We start from the raw sequence: 24,202 nt of genomic DNA, 5'->3' as shown, positions 1-24,202 counted from the left end.
ACATATGGATTCGTATTTATCATGAAACAAAGTTTTTCAGGTAATCCTTGCCATATTCCAGACCATATCTTTGTACTTCAACATATTAAGGATGTATGATTTATTTGGTAGGGGACTATATTCCCTCTCCACTTTAGCAGACAATTTCAAGGAGTTGCTGTGCCAAGAAAACTCACCATCTTGTGGCCAACTTTCTTGTAACCAGTTTCTCAGAACTTAACTAAGCTCCTTCTGAACCACCGTCCAAATCCGGAGCTGCCCTTGAAACCTATCCAGCTTGTATGCCTTGGTTGTATTCTACTGGCACAGCTTTTGAGAACTCAAGGTGGCCTCCATGACATGGTGAGGCATTGACCTAGGACTTTTCTGGAGGAAACGTGTTCTCATCTAAATGCTAAGTTCCCCAGAAGGCACTGATTGGTCTTTAGGAGCTCTCTGACCCTTTGCCCAGTATTGGGTTGAACTAAGATAATCTAACACTTGGCAAAACACATATTAACATATCTTATGTTTCAGTAAGAGGGATTTAGGTTACTTGAGCTATGACACTTCAGGCCATATATGGAAGGCTTTCTCCAAGTGAGGATTAAGTACTGAAATGGGTCTGGAATCTTCCCTTTCCCTCCTGTCCCAAAAGGGTCCGTATAGTTCTTCAGGCAGCCAAGGGGAGACTGGAGATGACTCTGTGGGCCTCTGCCAGCTATTCTGTGATTTATCATTTGATGCTGACTAAATGAGGCCTTCATTTTGTTTTCTATCATGGAATGTCCTCATTGTTTTGCTCTGTGAGACAGGGGGAGGCGATGCTTCTGAGACAATGCAAATGGCAAAATCCATCTAATCTAACCGTTTTTTTTTTTTTTTTAGAAAGAGTTGCTGAAATGCAAACAAGAAGTCAGAAATTTGCAGGGAATAAAGGTAAAGAGAAATACAAGCTAACTCTTTTATTTGATTGCCTAAGAGAATGTTGTCTTCTGGTGGAGGGGGTACAGAAATCTGGACTTCTGTGTTAGACACTGACTCCATCTGAGGGATAGAGTATCTCTGTTCAGTTGAGGCTTCTTTCCTTGAATGCTTTTGGTGCCCAGAGTTTCCATGCCACCTTGGCTACAGTCATATGTAAACCATGTCCTCCCAGCCCTAAAGAAGAAAGGCTTTGATGCTGCTGTCCTTTCTCCTTTATTTTCCATCTGTAGGTTAGAGAATAATTCTGGGACGTTGAAGGCCAAGGGCATCTCAGATCAGTAGTCCTATTACCCAGCTCTGTCAAGGTTATTGCCACATGTAAAAATGGGTCATACACTTTCTCTTTGTACCCCAACTCCTCCTACCCCGCCTCTGCAAACAAACACTACATTGTGTTTCTGCAGAGTACAAGTTGCATTGTATTTCCATGATCTGTGAGATGGAGAAAATAAAAGGTGGTAGGCCATGTACCCTGAGATCAGAGAGATGCTACCCAATATCTTTGAACCACAAGTAAAGCGTGATACTGCAGTAAAAGCCCCTGAGGCCATCCTCACAGATGATTTAAAAGGCTCTTTTTTGTGCCCTGAATGTTTGTGAAATAAGAAAAAATGACTGTCTCTCCCATATAGAATGCCTCTTTTCCTGTCTATGTATATCTCAATCTTTCAAGACTTAATTCAGATCCTACTTTTTTCCCTCCAGTTTCAAATTCTCTCTCTTCCCTTCATTCCCTCCCCCAGTTCTACCTTTCTCTGTGACAGAGAAGTTCTGTGGACTTCTCTGATAATTTCAGTCCTCATTGACTTTTTCATTTTCTAACTTTTTTATTTATTTTTGTCTGTATTGCAAAATATGCATACTCATATATTATCTCATTTTCCCTGTATGTCCCTCATAATCTGTGAGGTTCTGCTTGCCTAGCAAAGTGAATAGAGTGCTAGGTTTGGAGTCAGCAAGACCTGAGTTCGTATCCTACTACTAACACATACCATCTGTGTAGCCCCTGGTCACACAGTCTGCCAGGGCCCTCAGGAACTTGATTCCAAGTCATCCACCTGCAACAGAGTAGGTTGTCTCTGCACTAGAATTCCCTATATTAATGAAATCTGATCTGGTCCCCATACTGTCAATCAGTTAATCAGCACTTATGTACCAGGCACTGTGCAGGGCGTTGGAGAGACCAAGACAAAAATGAAAATTCTCTCAAGGTGCCTCCGTTCTATTATAGAATATGAACATATATGAGTATTAAAAAATAAATAAAAAGTATTGTTTGGGGAGGAGCACTGGCAGCTGGAGGTGGTGAGTGGAAAGGGAAACAGGAAAAGATTCATATAGAAGATGGTACTTGAGCTGGTTCGGAAGGAAACAAGGGATTTTAAGAGGTAGGGTCATAGAAAGAATACATTCTGGTCATGGAGAAAATCCAGTGCAAAGATTCAGAGATTGGAGATCATGAGATCATAAATATAGAGCTGGAAGGATGGAAGAAAGGAAGGAAGGAATATTAAGCATTTACTATGTGCCAGGTACAATGCTGAGTGTTTTACAAGCATTATCTCATTTGATCTCATAACAACCCTGGCAGATAGGTGCTGTAACTATTCTCATTTTACAAATGAGGAAATTGAGGCAAGCAGAAGCAAATTGATTTGCCCAGGGTCACACAGGTAGTAATTGTCTTAGGCTGGTTTTGAACTCAATTTTTCCTGACTCCAAGACCAGCACATTATATCCACTTTGACACTTAGTTGCCTCTAAGGGACCTTAGGAAGGTCAGTTAATTCAAGCCCATCATTTTATAGATGAAACTTGAGTTCCAGAGAGGTTAAGTGACTTATCCAGAGTTATACAGCTAGAAAGGCAGAGTTTGAACCAGTCTAGAGCATAGGTTCCCAAAGTAGCCAATATCACCCCCTGGGGGGTGCTGGAACTATGCAGCAGAGTGGTCGTATCCTCAAGTGCAAATGGGGAGTATTGAATAAAAGCAAGCGTAAGGAAAGCAGTTAAGAAAATTTTGAAAAATCTTTCGTGCAAGTTTCATCTGTTGTATAATAGAGTTAAAGACATAGTGATTACGTTATTTTCCAAATAGACACACAAAATGCAAGTTGTTGCATTTAACTGATTCAAGTCCACCAACAGGGTTTAACAAGCTAGTAGCAGATTGTCAAGAAGTCTAGCATGCATCGGCAGGAATATGTGCATGTAATGACTTATTTACAATACGATATTATATGGTTACATGATATAATATTGCATCATCAAAATTTCAATATTGGGGAAGAACCCCACAAATTTACAATAAATTATTAAATTTAAGATTTCTTTTTAAAAAAAATTATATTTTTTTGAAATGACACAAATTTAAAAAAAAACTGTTGAAGGATTAAAGAAAGTAGATTTCCAGGGGAGTGCTGAGTAATTTTTTGTGAAGGGGGTGGTAGGCCAAATAAGTTTGGAAACCTCTGGTCTAGAGTGTCATGTGTAAGAGTAGTGACAAGGCCACTCTAGCTGAACTGCAGAGTATGTATGAATGGAAAAGGGAATTAAAGTAAGCAGATGGTGGAAGCCAGAATATGAAGGGCTTTAAAAATCTAAATCTGAAAGACAATTGGGAGCCATTGGAGTTTGTTAATTAGGGGAATGGCAAGGTTAGACCTGTACTTTATGAAAATTCTCTTTGGCAGCTATGTGGAAGATGGACTGGAGTAGGAAGAGACTTGAGGCTGGGAGCCCAATTAGGAAGCTAGTGGTTGCAATTTACCAGGCAGGAGATGATGAGGTCCTGAACCAGTATGGTGGCCATGTGATCAGAAAGGGACAGATTTGAGAGCTACTGTGTAGGTAGAAACATGTCATCAGGCTTAGTTACTGGATGTGTAGAGTGCGGGAAAATGAGAACTCAGGGATAATAGCAAAGATGCAAATCTGGGTGCCTAGAAGGATGGGGATGCTCTCAACAAATAGGGAAGTTATGGGGGGAGGTCTAAGTTGGGGAAAGATGAGTTCTGTTTTAGACCTCTTGAGTTTGAGATGCCTCTAGAACATCTTTTTCAAAATGTCCAGTAGTCAGCAGAAGATACAAGCTTCCTAGAGCACAGGTGACAAACTAGGACTGAATATAAAAATCTGAGAGTCACCTAAGTAGAGATGATCATTCAACCCATGGGAGCAGATAAGATTACACAGTGAGAGAGAATAGGGGACCCAAGAGAGAACCTTGGAGTACACTTGCAGTTGTGTAAGAGTTAGGAATGGTGACCCATCCAAGAAGTCTGGGACGGAGTTGTCAGACCAGTTGGAGGAGAGCTGAGAGAGTGGTCATTAAACAAAAACAGGGGAGAGAGTCACCAGGAGGACAGGATGGTTAACAGTGGCAGGTGCAAAAAAGCAAAGTGGACAAGGATGAAGGCTGAGAAAAGATCATCAGGCTTAGCAATTAGATCACTGGTTATCGTAGAGAGGGCAGTTTCAGGTGAGGAATGAAGTTGGGAAACCGAATGGCAGCAACTGAGAAGTGAATGAAAGGAAAGGTGGAGGCAGGAAGTGTAGACAGTGTTTTCTAGGAGTTTGACTAGGAAAAGGAAGAGACATCTAAGGCAGTCACTTGATAGGGTGTTTCCTGAAGGTTCTGTAAGGATTGGGGAGGCTTGAATGTGTTTGTAGGCAGCAGGGAAGGATTTCATAGATAAGAAGAGATTTAAGATTAGAAAGAGAGGGGGTGATTATGGAAGCAATTTTCCAGAGAAGATGGAAGGAGATGGAATCAAGGGTACTTTATAAATAAAAGGTACTTGCCATTGGCCATGGCCAGGAGAAGGGCTGCCTCTTCAGAGGCTGGAGCAAAGAACAGTGGATGATGTTAAGGGAGGGATTTTGAAGTGTAGCAAGAAAACTAACAGTTTTACCTTCCCAAATACATTGTGAGATTATGGTGGGCAGAGACCACAATAACCACCATGCCAAATAGAATGGCAGTGCACAAAGTAGACACTTAACAATGGCCAGATAATGGAGCATAACTACATTAAGATATACTTTCTCCCAGGATGCATTGCAACAGAGATTGACTCAACAAGACACATCTGTTCTTCAACTTAAACAAGAACTTTTGAGAGCAAATATGGACAAAGATGAGCTACACAACCAGAATGTGAGTTATATGAAGGATCTCTGGATGGAATCTGGGACAGGTGACCTTTTTGAACACAGTATGAAGGACCCCCAGGCTACCAATACCGGTGTGTGTTCTTATGTTACACTGGGTTTATCTCTGTTCCCAGATATATCCCAGGCCATAGTGGGCAGAGAGATTTTTGGGCCCTTCAGCAACTTTGAAGACCCTGAGACACTAGGCTGAAAGTATCTGCAGTCAGAATGTGTCTCTGATGAGACATAAGGGGCTTCTGCTTTTTCCCCTGAGCAACATAATATGCTGTTTAACATAGTCAGATATCTGTGTTATCTTGGGTTGGCAAGTATTCCAGTGAAGCTGTTTCTTGTCCTTCTTACAGGTAGATCTTCAGAGGAAACTGGATGAAAGGAGCCGCCTCTTAGGAGAATACAAAGTAAGAATGGAAGTAGGGTGGCAAATGATCCCTATCTATGCTTTGTACATGAGCTGTTGTTTCCCATTGCTGCTGCTGTGAGAAAGAACTGAAGTCCTCCATTTTCCTCGTGCTTTCTGTCTTTTGCTCACGCCTATTTGATTCTTAATCGTTCTCTCACACAAGCTCTTCAACTCTCAAATGACTGGATATGTAGAGTAAGGGAAAATGAAGACTCAAGGATGATACCAAGGTTGCAAACCTGGGTAACTAGTAGGATGGTGGTTTCCCATAGGAGGCAATATGATATGGTGGAAGGAGTGCTTTGCTCAGAATTGGAAGGCCTGGATTCTAATCTCATTTATGCCGCTAACTAGCTATCTGATGTTGGGCCTGAATAACCTTGTGAACTTCAGTTTCCTCATCAAAAATGAAGATAACATTTCCCCTATTTAGTTCACGAAAATTGGTAGTAGGATCAAACAAGATAATAGGTGTAAAAGTGTGCTACAAAAGTGCTTTGACATTATACAGTATAGTGTAGTGTAAGAGCACTGGATCAAAAGTCAAAGAGTTCTCCTGGCTCTGTTGTTCATTAATTGTAGGAGCACTTAGGGTAGATTCAGTTTCCATATCTATCAAATAAAGGGCTTGAACTAGATTGTTTCTGTTAGGTCTAACTTTTTAGAGACTATAAATGTAGAGTATTATTATATGTTTTTTTCATGTCATTTTCATGCCTATTTGACTAGACAGATTAATATATGGAGTTAGTCCTTTATAACCAATGTTTCTTGTATTCCCTTTTATTGCTTTGTAGTAATCTGCTGTCCCCTTATACTTGAGGAAAATTATCTTCTTATTGAACTGTAGAATATTTTTCTACTTTAAGTCTATAGTGAAAGGATTTTGAAAAAGCCTTTCCTCTGGAACTGTGGAAGATCCTGAATGTGTTATCCCTAGAGTGAGGAAGTTGGCTTAGCTAGTGAGTTCACATCTTGCTTGTTATCACTGTTGTGTAAATAAGCAAAGAGGTAGTTGCCTCTTAGACTAGAAATAGGAACTTAGTGAGGTCCAACTGTAGGAACTAGATTTGAAGCAAGAAGAGACAGTAGTCAGATGCTGGCTGTTAGAAGGCGATGATAGAATGCTCTGGTTAGGCTCCCAAAATGGGGGTCGTTGCCACTGGGTACTAGAGAAACAAAGGCCAGATGCTAACCTAGGACAGTAAAGAAGGTGGCCATACCTTAGGGGCAGGACCAGAATGAGCATCTTGGGCCTAGTCCTTGCTCTGGTACCAGAACACAGTAGCAATTTCATTTTACCCTGTCTTGATCCAAGTTAGTATATTGTATTCATTTCTAAGTACTGCGTTTTAGGAAGAATATTGAAGAGTCAGAGTACATCTAGAGGAGGTAAAGTACCATACAAAGGTTAGATGAAGGAAGAGTATAAGAAGAGAAGGGTTGGGAAAGGGCATGATGTCTATCTTCATTTGCTTGAAGAATTATGTCAAAGACACACTTGAGTTATTCTGCTTGGCTCCTGATGGCAAGTACAAAGACAACTAACTCCAGATTCCAGCATGACACAGTGGAAAAGAACACTGGGTTTGGAATTTGAGGCTTCTGGTTCTAGTCCAGCTTTGCTACTTACTACTTGTTGGATGAATCATTTAACCTCTTTGGGCCTCAGTTTCTTTACTTGTAAAATGAGGGGGTTAGATTAGATGAGCTTGTAGGTCTCTCTCAGTTTTAAATCTAAAATCCTGTGAAATACAGATAATGCTTAAAATACAGAAATTTTAGACAAAACACAGTTCTTGTACCAAGAGCTTATAATTTAGCTTGAGCAGCTGGGTGGCTTAGTGGATAGAGTGCTGGTCCTGGAGACAGGAAGACCTGAGGTCAAATCCAACCTCAAACACTTACGAGCTATGTGACCCTGGGCAAGTCACTCAATCCCTGTTTGTTTTAAGAAAAAAAAAAAAGCCCCTCCTGGATCACTGCTTTGTTGTGACAGAGGGGCTTGCATAGCTCAATAATGCTATGAGCTATCCTGTTCAGGGTGACCCACGACAGACAGGTCATAATGGAGAATTCTGACAAAAGGTGATCCGCGAGACAAGGAATTGGCAAACCGCTCCAATATCTTTGCCAGGAAAACACCATGGAAAAAAATAGTCCGTGGGGTCACAAAGAGTTGAACATGACTAAACAACAAGACTCCAACATAGATAGCTATGCTACACTGTTACATGATAAATTCATTGGAATGTTACAAAGTCAAGTGCTGAGGATGGTCTGGAAAGAGAGACTTAATAGCCAGAAACAGGGCCAGGAGTGAGGTGGGCATCAGGAAAGACTTCCTTGAAAAAGTAACCTTTGACTGGGCTTTGAAAGTGTAGTGAGAGTGCAGTGCCTTGTCCTGGGGCAGAAATCACCAACTTGGCTGAAGTGCAGAGTGTGCTCTGGGAAGATAAGGATGCCGCAGGGCAGAAGTTAAGACCAATGGTTAGAAGCTGAGAGGAAGCAGACTTCTGGCTTAGCTTGACTTCATAAAGAATAGTTTGTGTCAGACTAACCTCATTTCCTTTTATAACAGGGTTACTACTGTGAGCTGTAGATAGAGCTTATCCAAAGCATTTGCCACAGTCAAATGGACAAAAAAGAAAACTGTGAGACCATGCCTGGATTCCAAACTGGTTGATGACAGGACCAAAAAGATTGGTCATTAATGGATCAATGTTAATTTAAAGGGCTGTTTCTAGCAGATAGCCCCAGGGATTTGTTCTTGGCTCTGTACTAATTTTATATTTTAAATCAACGATTTGGATAAAGACGTAGATGGTGATTATCAAATGTGCAGATAATACAAATCTGGGAGAAATAGTTAACCCATTGGATAACACATCAAAAAGTGCTCAGCAGACTTGAATTTTGGGTTGAATCTAATAAGATTAAATTTAAATTTAAAGTCTTACAGTTAGGTTAAAAAAAACCCAACTTCACAAGGATGAAATAGGGGAGGCATCACTCCATAGCAGTTCATCTGAGAAAGATCTGGAGAGTTTTGTAAACTGCAAGCTTGCTATGAATTAGCAATGTGATATGGCAACCCCCAGAAGTAACAGGATCTTAAGCTGCCTCAAGGGATGCCTGATTTCCAGAAAGCAAGAGGCAACAGTCCCATAGTACTCTCCCCTGGTCAGACCATTTTAAGAGAGATATTGATAATTAGCTGGAGAGTGATTAGGATGGAGAAGGTCTTGAGATCATGCCACTGGAGGGTGAGATTGAAGGATCTTCTAGTCCAGCCTTCTCGTTATAGGGGGGAAGAAGCTGAGACCTGGAGATGTCAAACCAAGATTATGCTGGTTGTGAGTAGGAGATCTGGGACTAGAGCCTGAGCCTTCTGACAACAAATCCATCACTGACTAACTCCACTGTCACACTGTTATCTGCCTTCTGGAGCCAAGGGGAATGACTAATCTCTTTCTTCTATGACAGCTTTTCAAATATTTGATGACAAAGGTCATGTCTCCTCTAAACCTTCTCTCCTCTAGGGTTTTTCTTCCATCAGTCTTCATGTCACATGGCTTCCATCCTGGTCACTCTCCAAGTTGCCATTGTCTTTGCTAAGATATGGTGCATGGAAATGAACATAGTACTTGGGATGGAGCCTGACCAGTGGAGAGTACAATGAGGCCATTAGTATGTTGTAAGTGGATTCAAGTTCAGGTAGAGGTGACCTCTGAGGTTCCTTCCAATGCTGAGCATCTGTGAAAAAGAAACTTCTAATAATTAGAGCTGACCTGAGATATCATAGACTGTCCCAGAGATTTGATTGTATGCTGCTCAACACCAGTGGATTTTAAGGGGACACTTGATAATCAGCTGTTAGAGATTTTGTATGTGTGTGTGTGTGTGTGTGTGTGTGTGGGGAGGGGGGGCATTTATGTTTCATAATGGATTGAACTACTTGTAATGGGTAGGATTTGATAGCTTCTAAGGCCATTTCTAACTTTGTGTGATTAGATGAGCTAGTGAATATGTCTCAACAAATGAATCAAAGCTGAGAGAAACAGGTCAAAGGTGAGGATAGGACTTCCAGGGGCCAGAGCTTTAGAGGCCTCCATAAGGTAGAAGGTTAACTCAATCTTCAAATTAACTCAAGGTTGATATAAGATAGCCTGAAGCCCTAAAGAGGAATCTTTGAAGACTTTCTATACCAGTGCCATTATCACCCCAGGGGATCCATACCCAGGGAGGGTGAAAGGGCCTTTAGAGGTCATCTAACCCAACCTCTTCATTTTAAGGTTTATGGTGGTAAAAACAGGACCTAACAGAGGCAAAGATCCCATCCTTAGTCCAGCATTAGTGTCAGTTCAAATATACCTTGAACTAGGAGCCAGAATAACCTGTTCTAGCATTGAACTAGACAGATTTGAGATGAGGAAAAGGAAATAAGGCTTGGAGCCAGAAAAATGCTACTAGTCACGACAATCTGGATGTAAAATATGCAATTTGTCCATTGTAATATCATTTTTTTCTATGATTTTGTAATTTCTTTTCTTTGTTTATTTACCTATTGAAGATTCTTTCAAAAAATTCTCACCTTATCTGAATAGGTCTAAGGGAAAAGGAGTTTTATTCACATTTAGTCCAAGATAAATAGAAAGACCATAGTGCCCCTACAGGTCAGAAATGGGGGTAGCAGCAGCTGTTCTAGTTTCCTGGTAAGAGTTGGGTCTGATAAAGAATGAAAATTCAAGATTGGCAGAGGACAGCAGAAATTACTTATTTCTTCCTACCTAGGTTTTTCTTCACATCATTTCCCCCCCAGGAGACCTATTTGCAGATCACTTTCACCTCTGATTCATCTTGTCTTCCTGGAACAGGACCCACAAGGGACTTTTCTTCAGCAGGTGGTCTTTTTCTTGGGAGCAGGAACATGGGGAGAGAATGTGTTGTCTGTTTTACCTCCATCAGTATTTTTGAAAGCTCTTCATCCTTTTCTGTTGCAGAAAGAGTTGGGGCAGAAGGATCGTCTCATACAGCAGCACCAGGGCAAACTGGAAGAAGCACTCAGGAAACTTTCTGAGGCCAATTACCAGCAGGTGGGGATGCAGCCAACTAATGCTTTTACTCCTCTGTTGACCTGAAGCAACCCTTTTCTAATGTGTTTTTTTGGCCTTGTAGTTTGACCTAGAACGGGAACTGGAACATAAAGATGTCCTCTTGGCACATTGTATGAAGAGAGATGCAGAGGAGGTAATGTGAGTGTGTCAGACCTGGGGTCTTCGTTCTACATATTCTAATATAAGGAGGAAAACCCCTATTCTGCTCTGAGACTGCAGAAATATCCATGTCATTTTTTTCTCCTACTAAGATGCCATCCAGCTGATGTTGGAAGGGGAAGGGAAGCCTGCCTTTTTTTTCCCCAGATGCTGCAACTGGGGCAGAAATTAGAATGAGAACTTTTTTTTTAATCACGATGGCCTATATGGTCCCCTATAATAAGCGTCTCTTCTGTTTTCATTTCCTCTTGCTTCAGCAGGTAACCAACTACAACAGTCACAGTGCTCAAAGCAATGGGTTTTTCCTCTCAGTGTCTGGGAAAGGAGCTGCCTCAGCTGCCCACAGAGGGGTAGGTAATTAGATTTTTGAGCAGAGTTCTCCCATAGTGACACACCTTAGAACAGTGCTCAGTCTTGGGCTTTGGCCAAAATTGTGTCTCTTTGGTGTCCCAGATTCCCCCCTTTTAGAACTGCTCTGGAGATATGAAATCATCAGAAACTAAGAGCGAGCAAGTACTTTGTTAATGTAGAAGACGTTCCCTCGCTTGTAGGCAAACAATGAGGACAGTGATAAAACGTGTGTGCCTGAGGTCTCTGGAGCTGACCTGATTATTACAATGGCAATACTTCCCTTGGTTGATGTGAAACCTGTTTCACCCATAGGCCAATGATCTGCAGCTTGTTCGAGATGCTCTGAGGAGCCTTCGTAATAGTTTCAGTGGCCATGACCCCCAGCACCACACCATTGACAGCCTGGAGCAAGGCATCTCCAGCCTCATGGAACGCCTACATGTCATGGAGATGCAGAAGAAACAGGATAAACGGGTAATCCTGTCTCTCCAACAGATCTTTTAGGGCAGAGGGAAAAGGCAGTAATGAGGCATGTTTCTGTGAATTTTAACTGAAATGAGGGTAAGGGATCCAATGTAAGGCTGAATCTTGCTCAGCAAGTCAGGTAAGACTTGCTCAGGATTGCAGTTCTTTGTTCAGCTTTTTTTCCTGTTGTGCCTGTTTTTTGTTTTTTGTTTTTTAATGGTGAATAACTGTTTAGGCCTGGAGTTGATGGTACTCATTCCTTTCATTTGCAGTCTGGGTCTTTTAGAGACTTAGCCTTCTTGACGCCAAAGAATTACTCTCAGCACAGATAGCTTGCATAGTTCCCTGCAAACATGCTTAGCAATTCATTTTTTTTTCGTTCTTTTTGAGATGTGGAGGCTGGTAAGAGGGCAAGATGTGGGTATTTTAAGTACATTTTTATTATATGAATTTCTTTATGAGTGTCCCATACATTAGTTGGAAATTGGATTGTACTGATCTTGGTTCTCTTGCTTTGGATCCTTAGGTTAGGGGCAAATCACCAAGAGGTAGTGAATACCGAGAGTCCTGGCCCCCTAACTCAAGTGAGTACCCCCCTGGTCCTAATGGTTCATTTTCCAATAAACCCTAGCAGGGACTCCTGGCAAATTAAACCAAGTTTAAGCTTTTAATTTCTGTAAATCACTTGAATACAGAAATATAATACAAATGTAATACAAAAATAGAATTTTTGGCAGTTTGGAGTTTCTGGATACCCAGGTTCCACATTATTTACTTGTGGTGCTTTGCTCTCATTGAAAGGGTAGAACTTACTCATGTCTAGAACTTAAGGAAAAATCTAAGACTAGTAAGCTTATCCAAGAGGGACATGGTTCATAAAGTTTTAAAATTTATAAAGAAATCAAAACCTCAGATGTGCAAATTATCCTAGACTGAGCAGTATAGATATAGCTCTTCTTAGAAACAAAGTGTTTAGTTCTATGAGAAAATTCTTTGTCCTCTGGATTAGTTTTGGCCAGGGAAGATCATTTAAAGCTACCAAATGCTTGCACCATCTAGTGGTAGGGATTCTGAAATCCTTGTTTCTCCTGTCAGTGGCAGTGAACTGCTTTGTCCTTGGTCATTTATTGCCTTTTTTCCTTTACTCTTTTAGAGATTTATGAAAACATCTGTATGATGTTTTTCATTTCATTTTCTGTTTTGCTTCCTGGTTTTCATACCTGCTCACCCTTAGCACATCTAGATCAGAGGTTCTTAACCCTTAGAAATTCATGGATAGATTTCAGGGTGTCTGTAAATTTGGCTGGAGAAAAAAATTACATCTTTAAAAAGTACATCTCTACCTTAAAGTTAACATTTCTTTCAGTACTCTAGTATTAGGCTTCTGCAGACTGTCAAAGGGGTCCAGAACACCAAAAGGGTCAAACATTTATTTAACTTCAATAGCAATAAAGATATAGGATATAGATATGTATAGGATATACACATAAAATGCTAAACTTGATATGTATAAAAATTTGTACTAACAAATCTGTTGATAATAATTAAGTCATCAAAAGTCAAAATGCAAGGTTTTCAAGAGAATTGGAAGTTTAAAGAAATAAATTTTCTACAAAACAAATAGAAAACATTAATAATGAAATATGTCAAACAGACCTACAAGCCTATTAGTATTTCCCCGAATCTTTGACCCCAAGCTGAGATCTCCATTTATTCCCCTGAAGAATAATTGTCTTCATAAAACTTCAGTCTGATTCCTGGTCACAGTGGTTTACGGAATAACAAACGTACTGTTTTGTAAATAGATATGGAAATTTTAAGGCCTAAATTGATTTTATCTTTTTGTTTTTAAATGTTTGTTTCAGCCTTCCTTGGACTGATTGTTCCACTTGTTTTATCTTTAGCCCTTTCCCTCAACTGCAGTTTAGTGAGGATTTGATGATGTAGACTGGACTAAAGTCTTTGGAAATTTTGTCACCTTTAGAAGACTAAGCAGTAGAGTAGATGATAAGGATGAGGAAAATGAGAGACTGAGCAAGATATCTGTATCTTATTATGTACATATATGATATATATGTATGTACATATATAGGTACATAGAGATATGCATATGTAATATGTAATTTAAGATATATGCAACTTTCTAAATCTTGTAAGCTAAGTTCTCTGTTAAAACCTCAAATGATCTTTTAGCCACAATAGTAAAGAGTTGCTGATAGTACTTTCATGCTTATAATAAATATTTCACAAAGGAGTATCATTGAAGGCAATTTTAGCAATTAAGTTTTTTGAGTATCAACTGCCAACTAATTTAAGGTGATAGCTATGCAGAAAGAGAATGGCACATTTCCAAAGTGGAATAGACTGGCCTTGGGAGGTAGTAGTTTCTCCCTCTTGGTACTTCAAGCCAAGAATGGATTGTTAGGTGTGTTTGGGGTATGGATTAGACCCCTTTCACTCTAAAATTCTGTGATTCTTTGATTTCCATATAAAACACCCTTGCCTGCCCTCTACCTCCCCACCCTACGTCTCCCTGTGGTCCATCTGACCTACTTACTTCTCAAAACAATTACCCCATTTGTTCACGATTAAATGTCCAGAGTAACTTAAGAGGAAAGAACTTCAGGAGAATTTTCAGCTCTAACAAAAATTTCTGTGGCTAATTTTGGGTTCCTGGGATAACAGTTTTTCAGTGGTCTCAGAGTAGCCTTTCTGTGAAAGTTACAGCTAGCTACCATTCACAGTCTTTGGACAACTACAAGGGAGAAAGGTAAGACAGGGAGCTCAAATACATATGCTTCAGAAGTCCTACAGCTTGGGGGGGTGGGTAGGTCTTATGTCTTTCAGATGGGAACTCCTTCTTGTTTTTTAAAGACCAGGGTTCCCATAAGTCTTTGTTGCTCCAATGAGTATCCGCTTCTGAATCACACAAGGATAACAAAATTAGATTTTACTGCTGATCTCCCCATTGATAATCTATATGTACCTCCTGTTGTATAACTATGCTTTCACTTGAAACTTGATCCTGTTTGCTTCTTATCAAAAACCTTGACCCCTGGCAGCACTGCTCTGAATGGATTTGGGGCTCTTGGGGGCAGAGCCCATGTCTGAAGCATCGTTTCTCCTCATGGCCCCACTATTGAGTTCCTATGGATCACTTCCTATGTGTATGGTATATTGATAGGTGCAAGGAAGCTATGCCATAACCTGGCAGATGCCTGGACATGTGGATGACAAAAGTGAGGTCAGTTTGAGGGTAAAGCTGGTGCCCTAACCACATGATTATCTCTCTTTTTGCAGAGTTGCCTCATTCACAGAGTTCTCCAACCATCAACAACAATGCTTGCACTAAAGTGCTTTATTTTACTGACCGTTCACTTACTCCCTTCATGGTCAACATACCAAAGAGGTGAGGTATTGAAGGTACTGCATCCTTATAAGAAAGGAAAGGAAAACAGAGCCAGATGTTTTCATAACAACCATGTTGACCCATCTGGTAACTTGGGAATTACTTGACAACCATGGGTTGAGGACAGGAGCGTGATAGGGCTTGATAGACTATCATAGGTGACAAAGGGAGGTGGCATTAATGTTGCCTAACCTCAGCTTTATTCACTGTGCTTAAATATATAGATTTGATGGGCAATTTTAAATGATTTCCTGTTTAATTTTGTGGTTGTTGTTGCTATTTTAAAAAATCTGCATTGAATAACGATAATGTTAGAATTGACCAAATGATTATCGAAACAACTGAGAGTCAACATAGTATTGTGGAAAGAGTGCTAGATTGGTGGGTTCCAGTCCTGGCTTTCCCATCTCTAACTGGGTGGTCATGGGCAAGGAAGCTGCTCTTACTGGAGTTTGATTTCCCCATCTATAAAATGAGGAGTCTGTATTAGATGGCTGCTAAGAGTCCTTTCAGCTCTATGATTCTATCAGGAGTAGGTTAAGTACCACTCTCTGCAGGCTTGACCTGAGCTGGGGATGAAGTTGGTGACTAGATAGTGTGGAAGCATTTGTAAGGGAGGGTTTGGCAACAAGGTGAGTAACTGACAAAACTAACCTTACCTGCTTTTCTCCTCTGACACTGCCATCACCTGGTATAGGTCCTCATCGCCTCTTGCCTGGACTATTTAATAATAACGTTCTGGTTGGTCTCCCTGGCCAGAGTCTCTCCCTACTTCAATTCATCTTATGCTTAATTATCAGTGATCTTAAAACACAGGTCTGAATGCCTTGATCTGCCTCTACCCCACTGCCATTCAATTCTTTTGACTCCCTGTCACCGTCAGGATCAAATGTAAAATTATCTGCTTGGTGTTCAAAGCCCTTTATAGCCTGACCCCTTCCTGCTTTTTGAACCTTCTTATACCTTATTCCACTTGTGACCCCTTCATCACCATCACACCCCCTAAAATACAGTGGCACTGGGCGTTTTCACTAGTTGTCTCCCTTACCTGGCATTCTCTCCGTCCTCATCTTCTCCTCCTGGCCTCCTTCAAGTCCCAACGAAAATCCCTCCTGCTATGAGAAGCCTTTCCTGGTCCCCCCTAGCGCCATATCTTCTCTCTGTTGATTATCTCCAGTCTGTCCTGTCTGTAGCTTGTCTATACATAGTTGTTTACCTGTGGTTTCTCCCATTAGACTGTGAATTCTTTGAGAGCAGGGACTGGGTTAGTTGGTTTGTTTGGGTTTTTTGGGGGATTTTTTGCCTTTATTTGTACCTCCAGAGCATAGCATAGTACCTGGTGAATAGTATACACTAAACAAATGCATCTTGCTTGACTGGCTGATTGCCAGGTAGAAGTTCATGCACATACCATCTGTAACAGTATCCACAGAAACCACAGGATAGCCCTGGGGTCCGTTTGGTCACTGCTGGCCTCAAATAGGTACTTCTCTTGTACTGTGACCCTGCCAAGGCTGACAGCTCCATAAACATTCTCTAAGAGTGGAAGAGCAGGTTCTCAGTGCCCAAGTGAAGATTGCAGACTGGAGTGCAGGGAATTTGCTTAGTTTTCTTGGTCATTGTTCTAGGAGCTGCTACTAGTCAACCTTATGCATTTACTTCCAAACCTTCCAAGCATCTCAGTTAATTCATTCCTCTTTAGGCAGGTGGTTTTATCAGCATGTAAAAACACTCTTCCACTGGTACAGATCACAACTTATCCCTGACTTAGTAGATAAGTGTTTGAAGCACACAGAGCTTAAGTGACATGCCAAGTGCCAGAATTGGGACTGAACCCAAGATGTCCTGATGAATAAGCCCAGCAGTCTATCCATTATGCCACCCTATCTCTACAGAGTAAATACAGATTGTTAGAAAACAAAACAAAAAGCCATCTTACCATCTAACAAGAAAAGTTGTAGAATTTGTTTTTCTCCAGAAAGTTCTTTCTGAGCTGTGCTAGCAGCAAATCTTCCTTGAGATATAAGGAATGAGAGGTTGATTGCTAAAGGGTGCTTGCTACCAACCCAGGGAATTAGGATTCTGTTGGCAGAAGAGGCTGTTTGGTGCCTACTTCCTGAAGTCACTCACTGAGTTAAATTTTAGAGGCCCTGTGTATCATTTCCAGAGAAAAACCACTGGACATTCATTTGACTGCCAGTGAGGCAAACAAGCCCATTTACAACTCTGAGCTCACATCATGTGTATGAAGTATGGATCTCATTCTTCTAACTCAACTGGTTTCCCAATGTCTACTGTTTCCTGATCGTCTGGATTATCAGGGCCAGTGAGCCGTTAAGGGCATGCTCCTCTTGCCTGTTGTGGCCTTTGCAGAAGCTTTTGTTTAAAGTTGACATTCTCCCTTTCCACTCCATTGAGTAACAGGTTATTTTGGTATTCTCTTTAACTTCTGTGTTGCAGGTTGGGAGAGGTGACTCTGAAGGATTTTAAAGCAGCTATCGACCGAGAAGGGAATCATCGCTACCACTTCAAAGCCCTGGATCCCGAGTTTGGCACTGTCAAAGAGGAGGTACAGAAGCTTCTGTATAACATCATCCATAATTAAGAGATGAGGTCTTCCTTCCAATCCCTTTTGTCCTTCAGAGCTAGCACTTGAGTTTGTTGAAGTTTTGATTTGGCCAAAACTCATATTCTGATCAAAGAAACTGCTCAGAGCCTACTTAGACCATGACTTGGTATCTACAGAACTAGAGGGCTCTGGGATAGGTCAAGGAATTGTTAGCCTTCTCTAGTGCAGGAACTTAATCATACTGACTTAGTAATTAGCTTGGTTAAGCCTGTATATCAGGTTCCTGTGTGACCAGCGAAGCCATTTCAAATAAAAGCCATATATCATCCTTCATTTTTCAAAATAAGCAAACAGACTTAGTCTTGATTCTGAACCTCATGCTTTGGGAGTAATAAGTAATCTTATATGAATGGTGTAGTATTTCTCAAACAGTGTACTTGAAGAATATTTAAGGGAGATCAGAGACAATAGTTCTTCCTCCTTCAGTAGCACCACAGTTCGTCATCCGTCTTAGAGCAGCAGTCTCCCTCATAAACCTGCAAAGATGAAACTAACTATAGCTCTTTTACTTTTCTGGAAGCTGATTCTGGGTCATGGGTGCATTATAGGAATCCTCAGAAGGATTTCAGGTTGAAACAAAAATCAAAAACCATAGTTTCCAAAGGCAAAGATTTTCCACCACAATGGTTCTGAATTTACTTTTTTCTCTCTTAATGGAGTTGTGATGAAACAAAAAAGGCTAGTTTCAAGAAATTTGTTAAGATTGGCCTTCTTTCCTTATTTCATGACATAACCAGACCTTTAATCTTCACCTCTCTCTTTTGCTTTATGCTTTTATGGCTGCACTTTCTGAACGATATTAATCCTTATAGTCTCCTGTGAGGGAGGAAAGGGCAGTAATTATTTTGTCAGTAAGATGAAAAACTAAGTAAAACTGAAAACTGTATATCAAAATTGAAGAACATGGAGGACTAAATAGAATTGAAGCAATTTGGTCCCATGAAAATGAACTGTATATACCAGGCCTCCTCAAGCTTAAATTGAAAAGTATTTTTCCACAGAGGAAGGTTGAAACATTGTACCCAAATCTGCCTTTGATGGCTATACCTTCCAGATTCAGGATGACACAACTGAGACTGTAACTTTTAGATTTTACACTCAAATCATCAAGTCCTATTCGCCTTGCTTTTGGTCTAATTTTATCTTAGTGTTTCTCCACTAATATTTGTTTTTAAATGTGACTTTTATGGTAGTACTAAAGCATACTTGAACAATTTGAACTTTGTACATAATATATAAAACCTCTGTCCTCAATAGGCTACTTATATTTCTATGTGCAATTTCCTGTCTTTCAGTGTCCTGTGAGTAAAAACTTAATTCCACATGTTGTCTTTAAAAAAAAGAGCGGTGTTTTGTTTTTTTTTTTTACTCAAAACTATACAGCAAGTCAGTGTAACAAGCAATGTAGAACATGAGTGCTATGCATCTTTAAACTCAGTTTTCTCCCACATCCTCTCTTATATTGACAGATTCATCTTGGCAGGACCCCACTTTTCTCATTATTTCCTGCTTCCATTCTCTAGGTCTTTCATGATGATGACATCATTCCTGGATGGGAAGGGAAAATCGTGGCCTGGGTTGAAGAAGATCATGGGGAGAATTAACATGAACTGCAGAGTAGGGGCTTATGGAACCTAGCCACTCCCTGGCTACTTCACTCAGGAATGAGGACTGACCCCAGAACCCACAGAGAGGTTTCTAGTCATGCTGCCAAAAGAGAAGCCTTTGCAAGGGAGATGACCAGAGGCCAGTCCTGGGTGCATGGCCTGGCCTGCCTGCTTCTCAACATTCCATGTCTGGAAGTGGACCATGGGTTAATCTGGAGTGGTGACTCCCAGGTGCTGGGAATGCATTGTTTTGTTTTATCCTGATGACCACAACAAACCGAAGGCCTTAACTAATGTGGATGGATGACCCCTTCCAGTAAGGGTCATGGCTGCTACTGTTCTAAATCTGGGAATCAGATGTTTCACTCCTGCATGTTACAGTATTATTTTAATTGGCTTCTATGGTTATAGCAATTTTAGTCCCAGAATTTGCACTCAAGGGCAAGGCAATCTACCAATTTTTCTGCTTCCCTGCCACTTTTGTGAACCAAGAGTATACCTGAGGTGGTACCAAAGAAGAAGGTTCCTCTTTCAAAAATTCTTTTGGACTGGATATGGATGATGCTTAGTTCTTCATCAGACAGTGAGAGAGCTGCCCCTCCTCTGCTGTATGGTGTCTCAAATCAGTATCAAGTACTTGGACCAAGTTAGCAGAATTGGTTCTACAGCTTGCCCTTCAAACTGCTTCCTGGGCTGTTTTGTTTTATATGTTGCTAGATTCCTTGGGGGACCGTTTAATTTAGAAACTGTTTACTTCTTCCAGCTGATGAACTTTGCATTTGAAAGGACTAAGGGGTAAAAGTCTCCTTAAACATTCAGGTGGGTATGGAAAGGTGCTGCTACCTATATCTTCTTGACTTTCTTTTTCCTATGATTTTCCTTGACTATACTCAGCCATCAGTCTCTTTTTTTCCAGCATTCAGGGGACAGTCTTGCCGGCCTAGTATTTCTCTAAGGAGCTGGTGGAGTTTCTATGCCTAAGGCATTGTCTTAGCCCAAGGCTAGACATTACCTTCATGATGTATTATTTATCACTGGCTGACACTTAGGGTGTGGTGAAAACCATGTGACTTGTTCTGAATGGCAGGGAGAACCACTGAGATCCCTTCTACTGTGTTGGACTTGAATAGTACAGGAGAATGTTTTTCTCTTGGGGGAAGGGGAAAAGAGTCCAAGGGGACTGGGGGGCCAAATTCCCAGATACCACATGGGAAGCTGAGTTTTCTCACCCATCAGCCAAGTGCCACCTATAACCAACCAGCCACATTTATCAAAAGCAGGCTGACCATAACTGCCAACGTACACTGCCAAAACAGAAGAGTCCAACAGGTCAGCTCTGGGTTCTTGATCTGTCTGTCTCCAGTTCATCTCTCATGTTCCATTCCCAAATCATTTCAGAAGACTGTCCTTTGCAGCTCTGAGATCACATCTTGTTGTTTTTAATATATAGATATACCCTTTTTAAAATGGTTCATGTTTGAAGAATTCTTTTGTACCCATTTGCTGTTCATTAAGAACCATGTCTATTTTTATAATAAGAATGTGAGCACCCTCTGTATTTTCTCACATTCTATATGGTATTCGTTTTCTAGAGAACCCAGGTAGCTAGCTTTTATACAGGCTGTTATCACCCTTGTGGTTAAAAACAAATACAACAAAAACCAAGCTTTATTTTATTACGAGTGTACCAGTGACAACTAATTTCCAGTTCATTCCACACTACCTGTCATTTTTAGCATTGGAGGTAGTTTTGTGTAGGCTATTTGATTACTCCTTCAGTAAATGGGGTTGAGAAGATACTTTATGCCCTTCATTGTACATGTACCTCTGGTTTTCTCACAATTAAATTGGGAGAATATGTTTTTTTCTTCAGAGGTGACTGTCAAGCAATTAGCAATTGGGAAAATCAATCAAGAACCAGAGAAATTTCAATGCTGAAAGGAAGGAGAAGAAAATAGTGTATTCTCCATCTTTTCCAGGAAATCTGAGGAAAAAAAGTTTTATCACCAATTTCTCTGTTGCATGAATTTTAATATTTTGCTGTGACAGCATGGTTATCAGGCCAAAATTCTTTGTATATTTCACTTGTGATCTATTTTGAATGTCTCGCAATTACAAGTTTTAACTTGTTCGTTTTACTTCAGTCAATAGTCATACTGTTAGGTAGGATATCTTCATTTTCAGAGAAAGCTGACTAAATCCAAGTCAAGGTTCTCCACCTTCAGTAGCCTCAATTCCCCTCCTATTTTAGAAAGGAGCCACATAGCATTGAGCCCGAGTGAAAAAATGGTTTCTTGGAGGGGAATAAAAATTAAACAAGTTCACTTTTATCTGATTGATTCTGTACAGCAGGGGTAGTCACCATACATCACAACTCTGATTACTATTTAGTAACATTGGTGCAAAAAGTGATGGTGAAAGGGATAGTAGCAGGGAGGAGTCATTGACTACTTCTGTTTTTTAACAGTCTTGTTACAGAGAATTGTGAAGATACTCCAGGACTCCTCTCTAATTACATCTTGTTTAAGGTATTGTGATGAACCATTGGTGGGATATACCTAGGGGAAGTCTATGCTGTTGTTGCCTCAGTTAAGCTTGAAAAAGAAAACAATATTCCTAGAACACTGATAGGCGAGATCAGACTCTCAGTAGAAGAAATACTACTTGAAATTTAAACACTTCTTAAAAAATTCAGTGCTTTCCAGATAAAGACTAATGTAAGGAGGAGTTCAAGCCCTTAAAATGTCATCATCTTGAAACCAAAGGCCACCCTTTCCTTGTTCTGTTCCCTAAATTAGCTGGAATTTAGTGTATAAAACAGCTTGTGTTCTGTATCTTTTTGCATGACAAACCTACATTTTATTTTCCAACTCTTTAGATCTCTCCCTCAGGATGGCTTATAGCAGGGAAAATTACCTCCATGTATCTGTAAAATCCAGGAGAAATCTAATCATTCAAAAAAAGCACTTAAGTTGATTTAAAAAATTTTTTTCATTTTTTCCACAAAATGTTCATTATTTTTGCACAGTCACCCTACCTAATTGTCTGAGTTTGTCTAATATAGATGTCGCACGCTTAAGACACACCTCCATAAAGTTATATTTTCTTAGAGACATGGATATTTGCAACCATTGGTTTCAAAAGAATTATTGCACATACTTCCTATTTTCTAGCACTCTCAGCAAGACTTTCCCTATGTTAATTCCAGAGGCTTCTAATTTGTCTGTTAGTGAACTGATAACCAGTCTTACCTGCCTGTATGTATTAGAGATTTGTATGCTCAGTGGAAAAAGAAACAAGGTATAAAATAAAATGGAATTTGCAAACTAAACCCATTAACCCTGCCTCTAGTTTGTCAAGTGAAATTAATAAAAATTTAAATTTCATCAATGTTAATTTCTTCACTCTGTCATCTGTTTGCTCTTTATTTAAACAGGGAGAAAAAAGTTCCAGGGACATTTTATTGAAACTGATGTCTCTTTTCTACTAGATTAAAAAAAAAAATCTGCAGATTTCAGTTTTATCATCATCATTTAGGGCTCAGATGCTCAATATACCTCTTGATATTCATAAATAAATGTGAACCTCAAATAATCAGGAAGTCAAACTTGTCTTATAAATAAAACAAAATCCCAAAGTGTGCAAAATATATTATAAAAAAAAATAAAAAAACCCTGCTAATTGAGATAAACCACAAGCTTGCCATATTGTCCACTAAAGTGGTAAGCAAATACATCTACATATTCAGTTTTAATGAATTGCTCTTTTAAAAATAGAAAAAAAATTTAATAGGAAAAAATAGTTTGGTCAAAGCTGGCATAATTATTTTTTAATTCGCTTGTATTTTCTATAATGCTTTATTTGATTAATAAAGGAGCCCTTATAACTATACACTCCCAAAGGAAAAATATATTCCATTTTGAATATGACTACATTAACACTTATTTAAAGGATTAGCCTAATTAATTTTCCTGAGATTGGCAAAGTTATAACTATATAATGTAGAATTCCTAAAGTTTTTTAAGGACCACTTTTACTTTCAAAGTGATAAACTTTTAGCAAACCTGTTGCCACTCAGGATTAATATGGCAGTTGTGGTTTAAATTCTTACCAAAGGGCAACGGAGACCTGCATGGTGGTTATAAATTGGCTGCAGCATCTTTCCAACAATGATTTCACACAGGAATTGACATAACAAAAGATATTCAGGGGCTGTATGAATAACAAAGGATCTGGGCTCCTCACGTACTTGAGAGTAAAGTGGACAACTCAAGTGATGCAGCAGTATCCCGAATAAAGATAAAAGATCTAGAGGAAGACGTCTTATATGTGGGACAGGAGAATTCTACAGGAATCTTTAATAATTTGTGGAAAATTAGGAAAATAAATGAACCACAATATGACAGAAAATATAGATCCGTCTCTATCAGCCTAGTTAGAGAAAATACATCAGTGGGATCATAAAAACATTGAAATGTACTTTTGTAAGTATGTCCCTCGGCTTATAAAACAAAGGAACTACAGAGCTTCCACTACAAAGTAATGGGGATTAGTTGTAAATGTAAATTCCCCACCTGAATGCAGCACCAATAAACATTTAATAACCCCACATTTACTGTCTGCTGAGCACCTTGTTAGGCCTTAGGGAAGATAGTTTACATAATAGGACAGAGTCCCAGCCACCAGTGGGCTTAAGAGTCTTAGAGCGTAAAGCATAATCAAATGAATGTTGAACTTGAGGTCAAGAGATCTGGGTTTGAATCCTACCTCAGACATTTAACTAGTATGAGGGAGGATGGTGTTTTACAACCCTGAAAATTCAATGTAATTTCAAATTCAGGTAGAGGTGATAAAAGATAGCCTTTGAGATACTTTACAACTCTCACATGCTATGTTGGGTAGGAATTTTATAGGCAAACGGAG

General features: G+C 39.9%; 1 protein-coding gene across 4 annotated transcripts in view; it reads left to right on the top strand.

Annotated features, from left to right (window-relative positions):
• The window catches only part of DIXDC1 (DIX domain containing 1), a 66,238-nt gene extending 43,563 nt beyond the window's left edge, over positions 1-22,675 (top strand). For 2 of the 4 annotated variants that reach the window (XM_072611112.1, XM_072611110.1), the window contains 12 exons: positions 868-918; positions 5,021-5,125; positions 5,487-5,540; positions 10,546-10,638; positions 10,721-10,792; positions 11,076-11,168; positions 11,482-11,643; positions 12,161-12,218; positions 14,935-15,043; positions 17,504-17,612; positions 19,196-20,098; positions 21,747-22,675. In XM_072611112.1, the coding sequence (XP_072467213.1) occupies positions 868-918; positions 5,021-5,125; positions 5,487-5,540; positions 10,546-10,638; positions 10,721-10,792; positions 11,076-11,168; positions 11,482-11,643; positions 12,161-12,218; positions 14,935-15,043; positions 17,504-17,612; positions 19,196-19,276 (987 nt within the window). In that variant the 3' untranslated portion in view covers positions 19,277-20,098; positions 21,747-22,675. The remainder of the gene's footprint in view (positions 1-867; positions 919-5,020; positions 5,126-5,486; positions 5,541-10,545; positions 10,639-10,720; positions 10,793-11,075; positions 11,169-11,481; positions 11,644-12,160; positions 12,219-14,934; positions 15,044-17,503; positions 17,613-19,195; positions 20,099-21,746) is intronic. The other 2 variants (XM_072611111.1, XM_072611113.1) reach the window with 1 other exon arrangement.
• The last annotated feature ends 1,527 nt before the right edge of the window (positions 22,676-24,202 follow it).

The sequence above is a fragment of the Notamacropus eugenii genome, chromosome 5 (assembly GCF_028372415.1).
Source record: "Notamacropus eugenii isolate mMacEug1 chromosome 5, mMacEug1.pri_v2, whole genome shotgun sequence".
Lineage (NCBI taxonomy): Eukaryota > Metazoa > Chordata > Mammalia > Diprotodontia > Macropodidae > Notamacropus > Notamacropus eugenii.
This window is presented reverse-complemented; position numbering and strand designations above follow the sequence as displayed.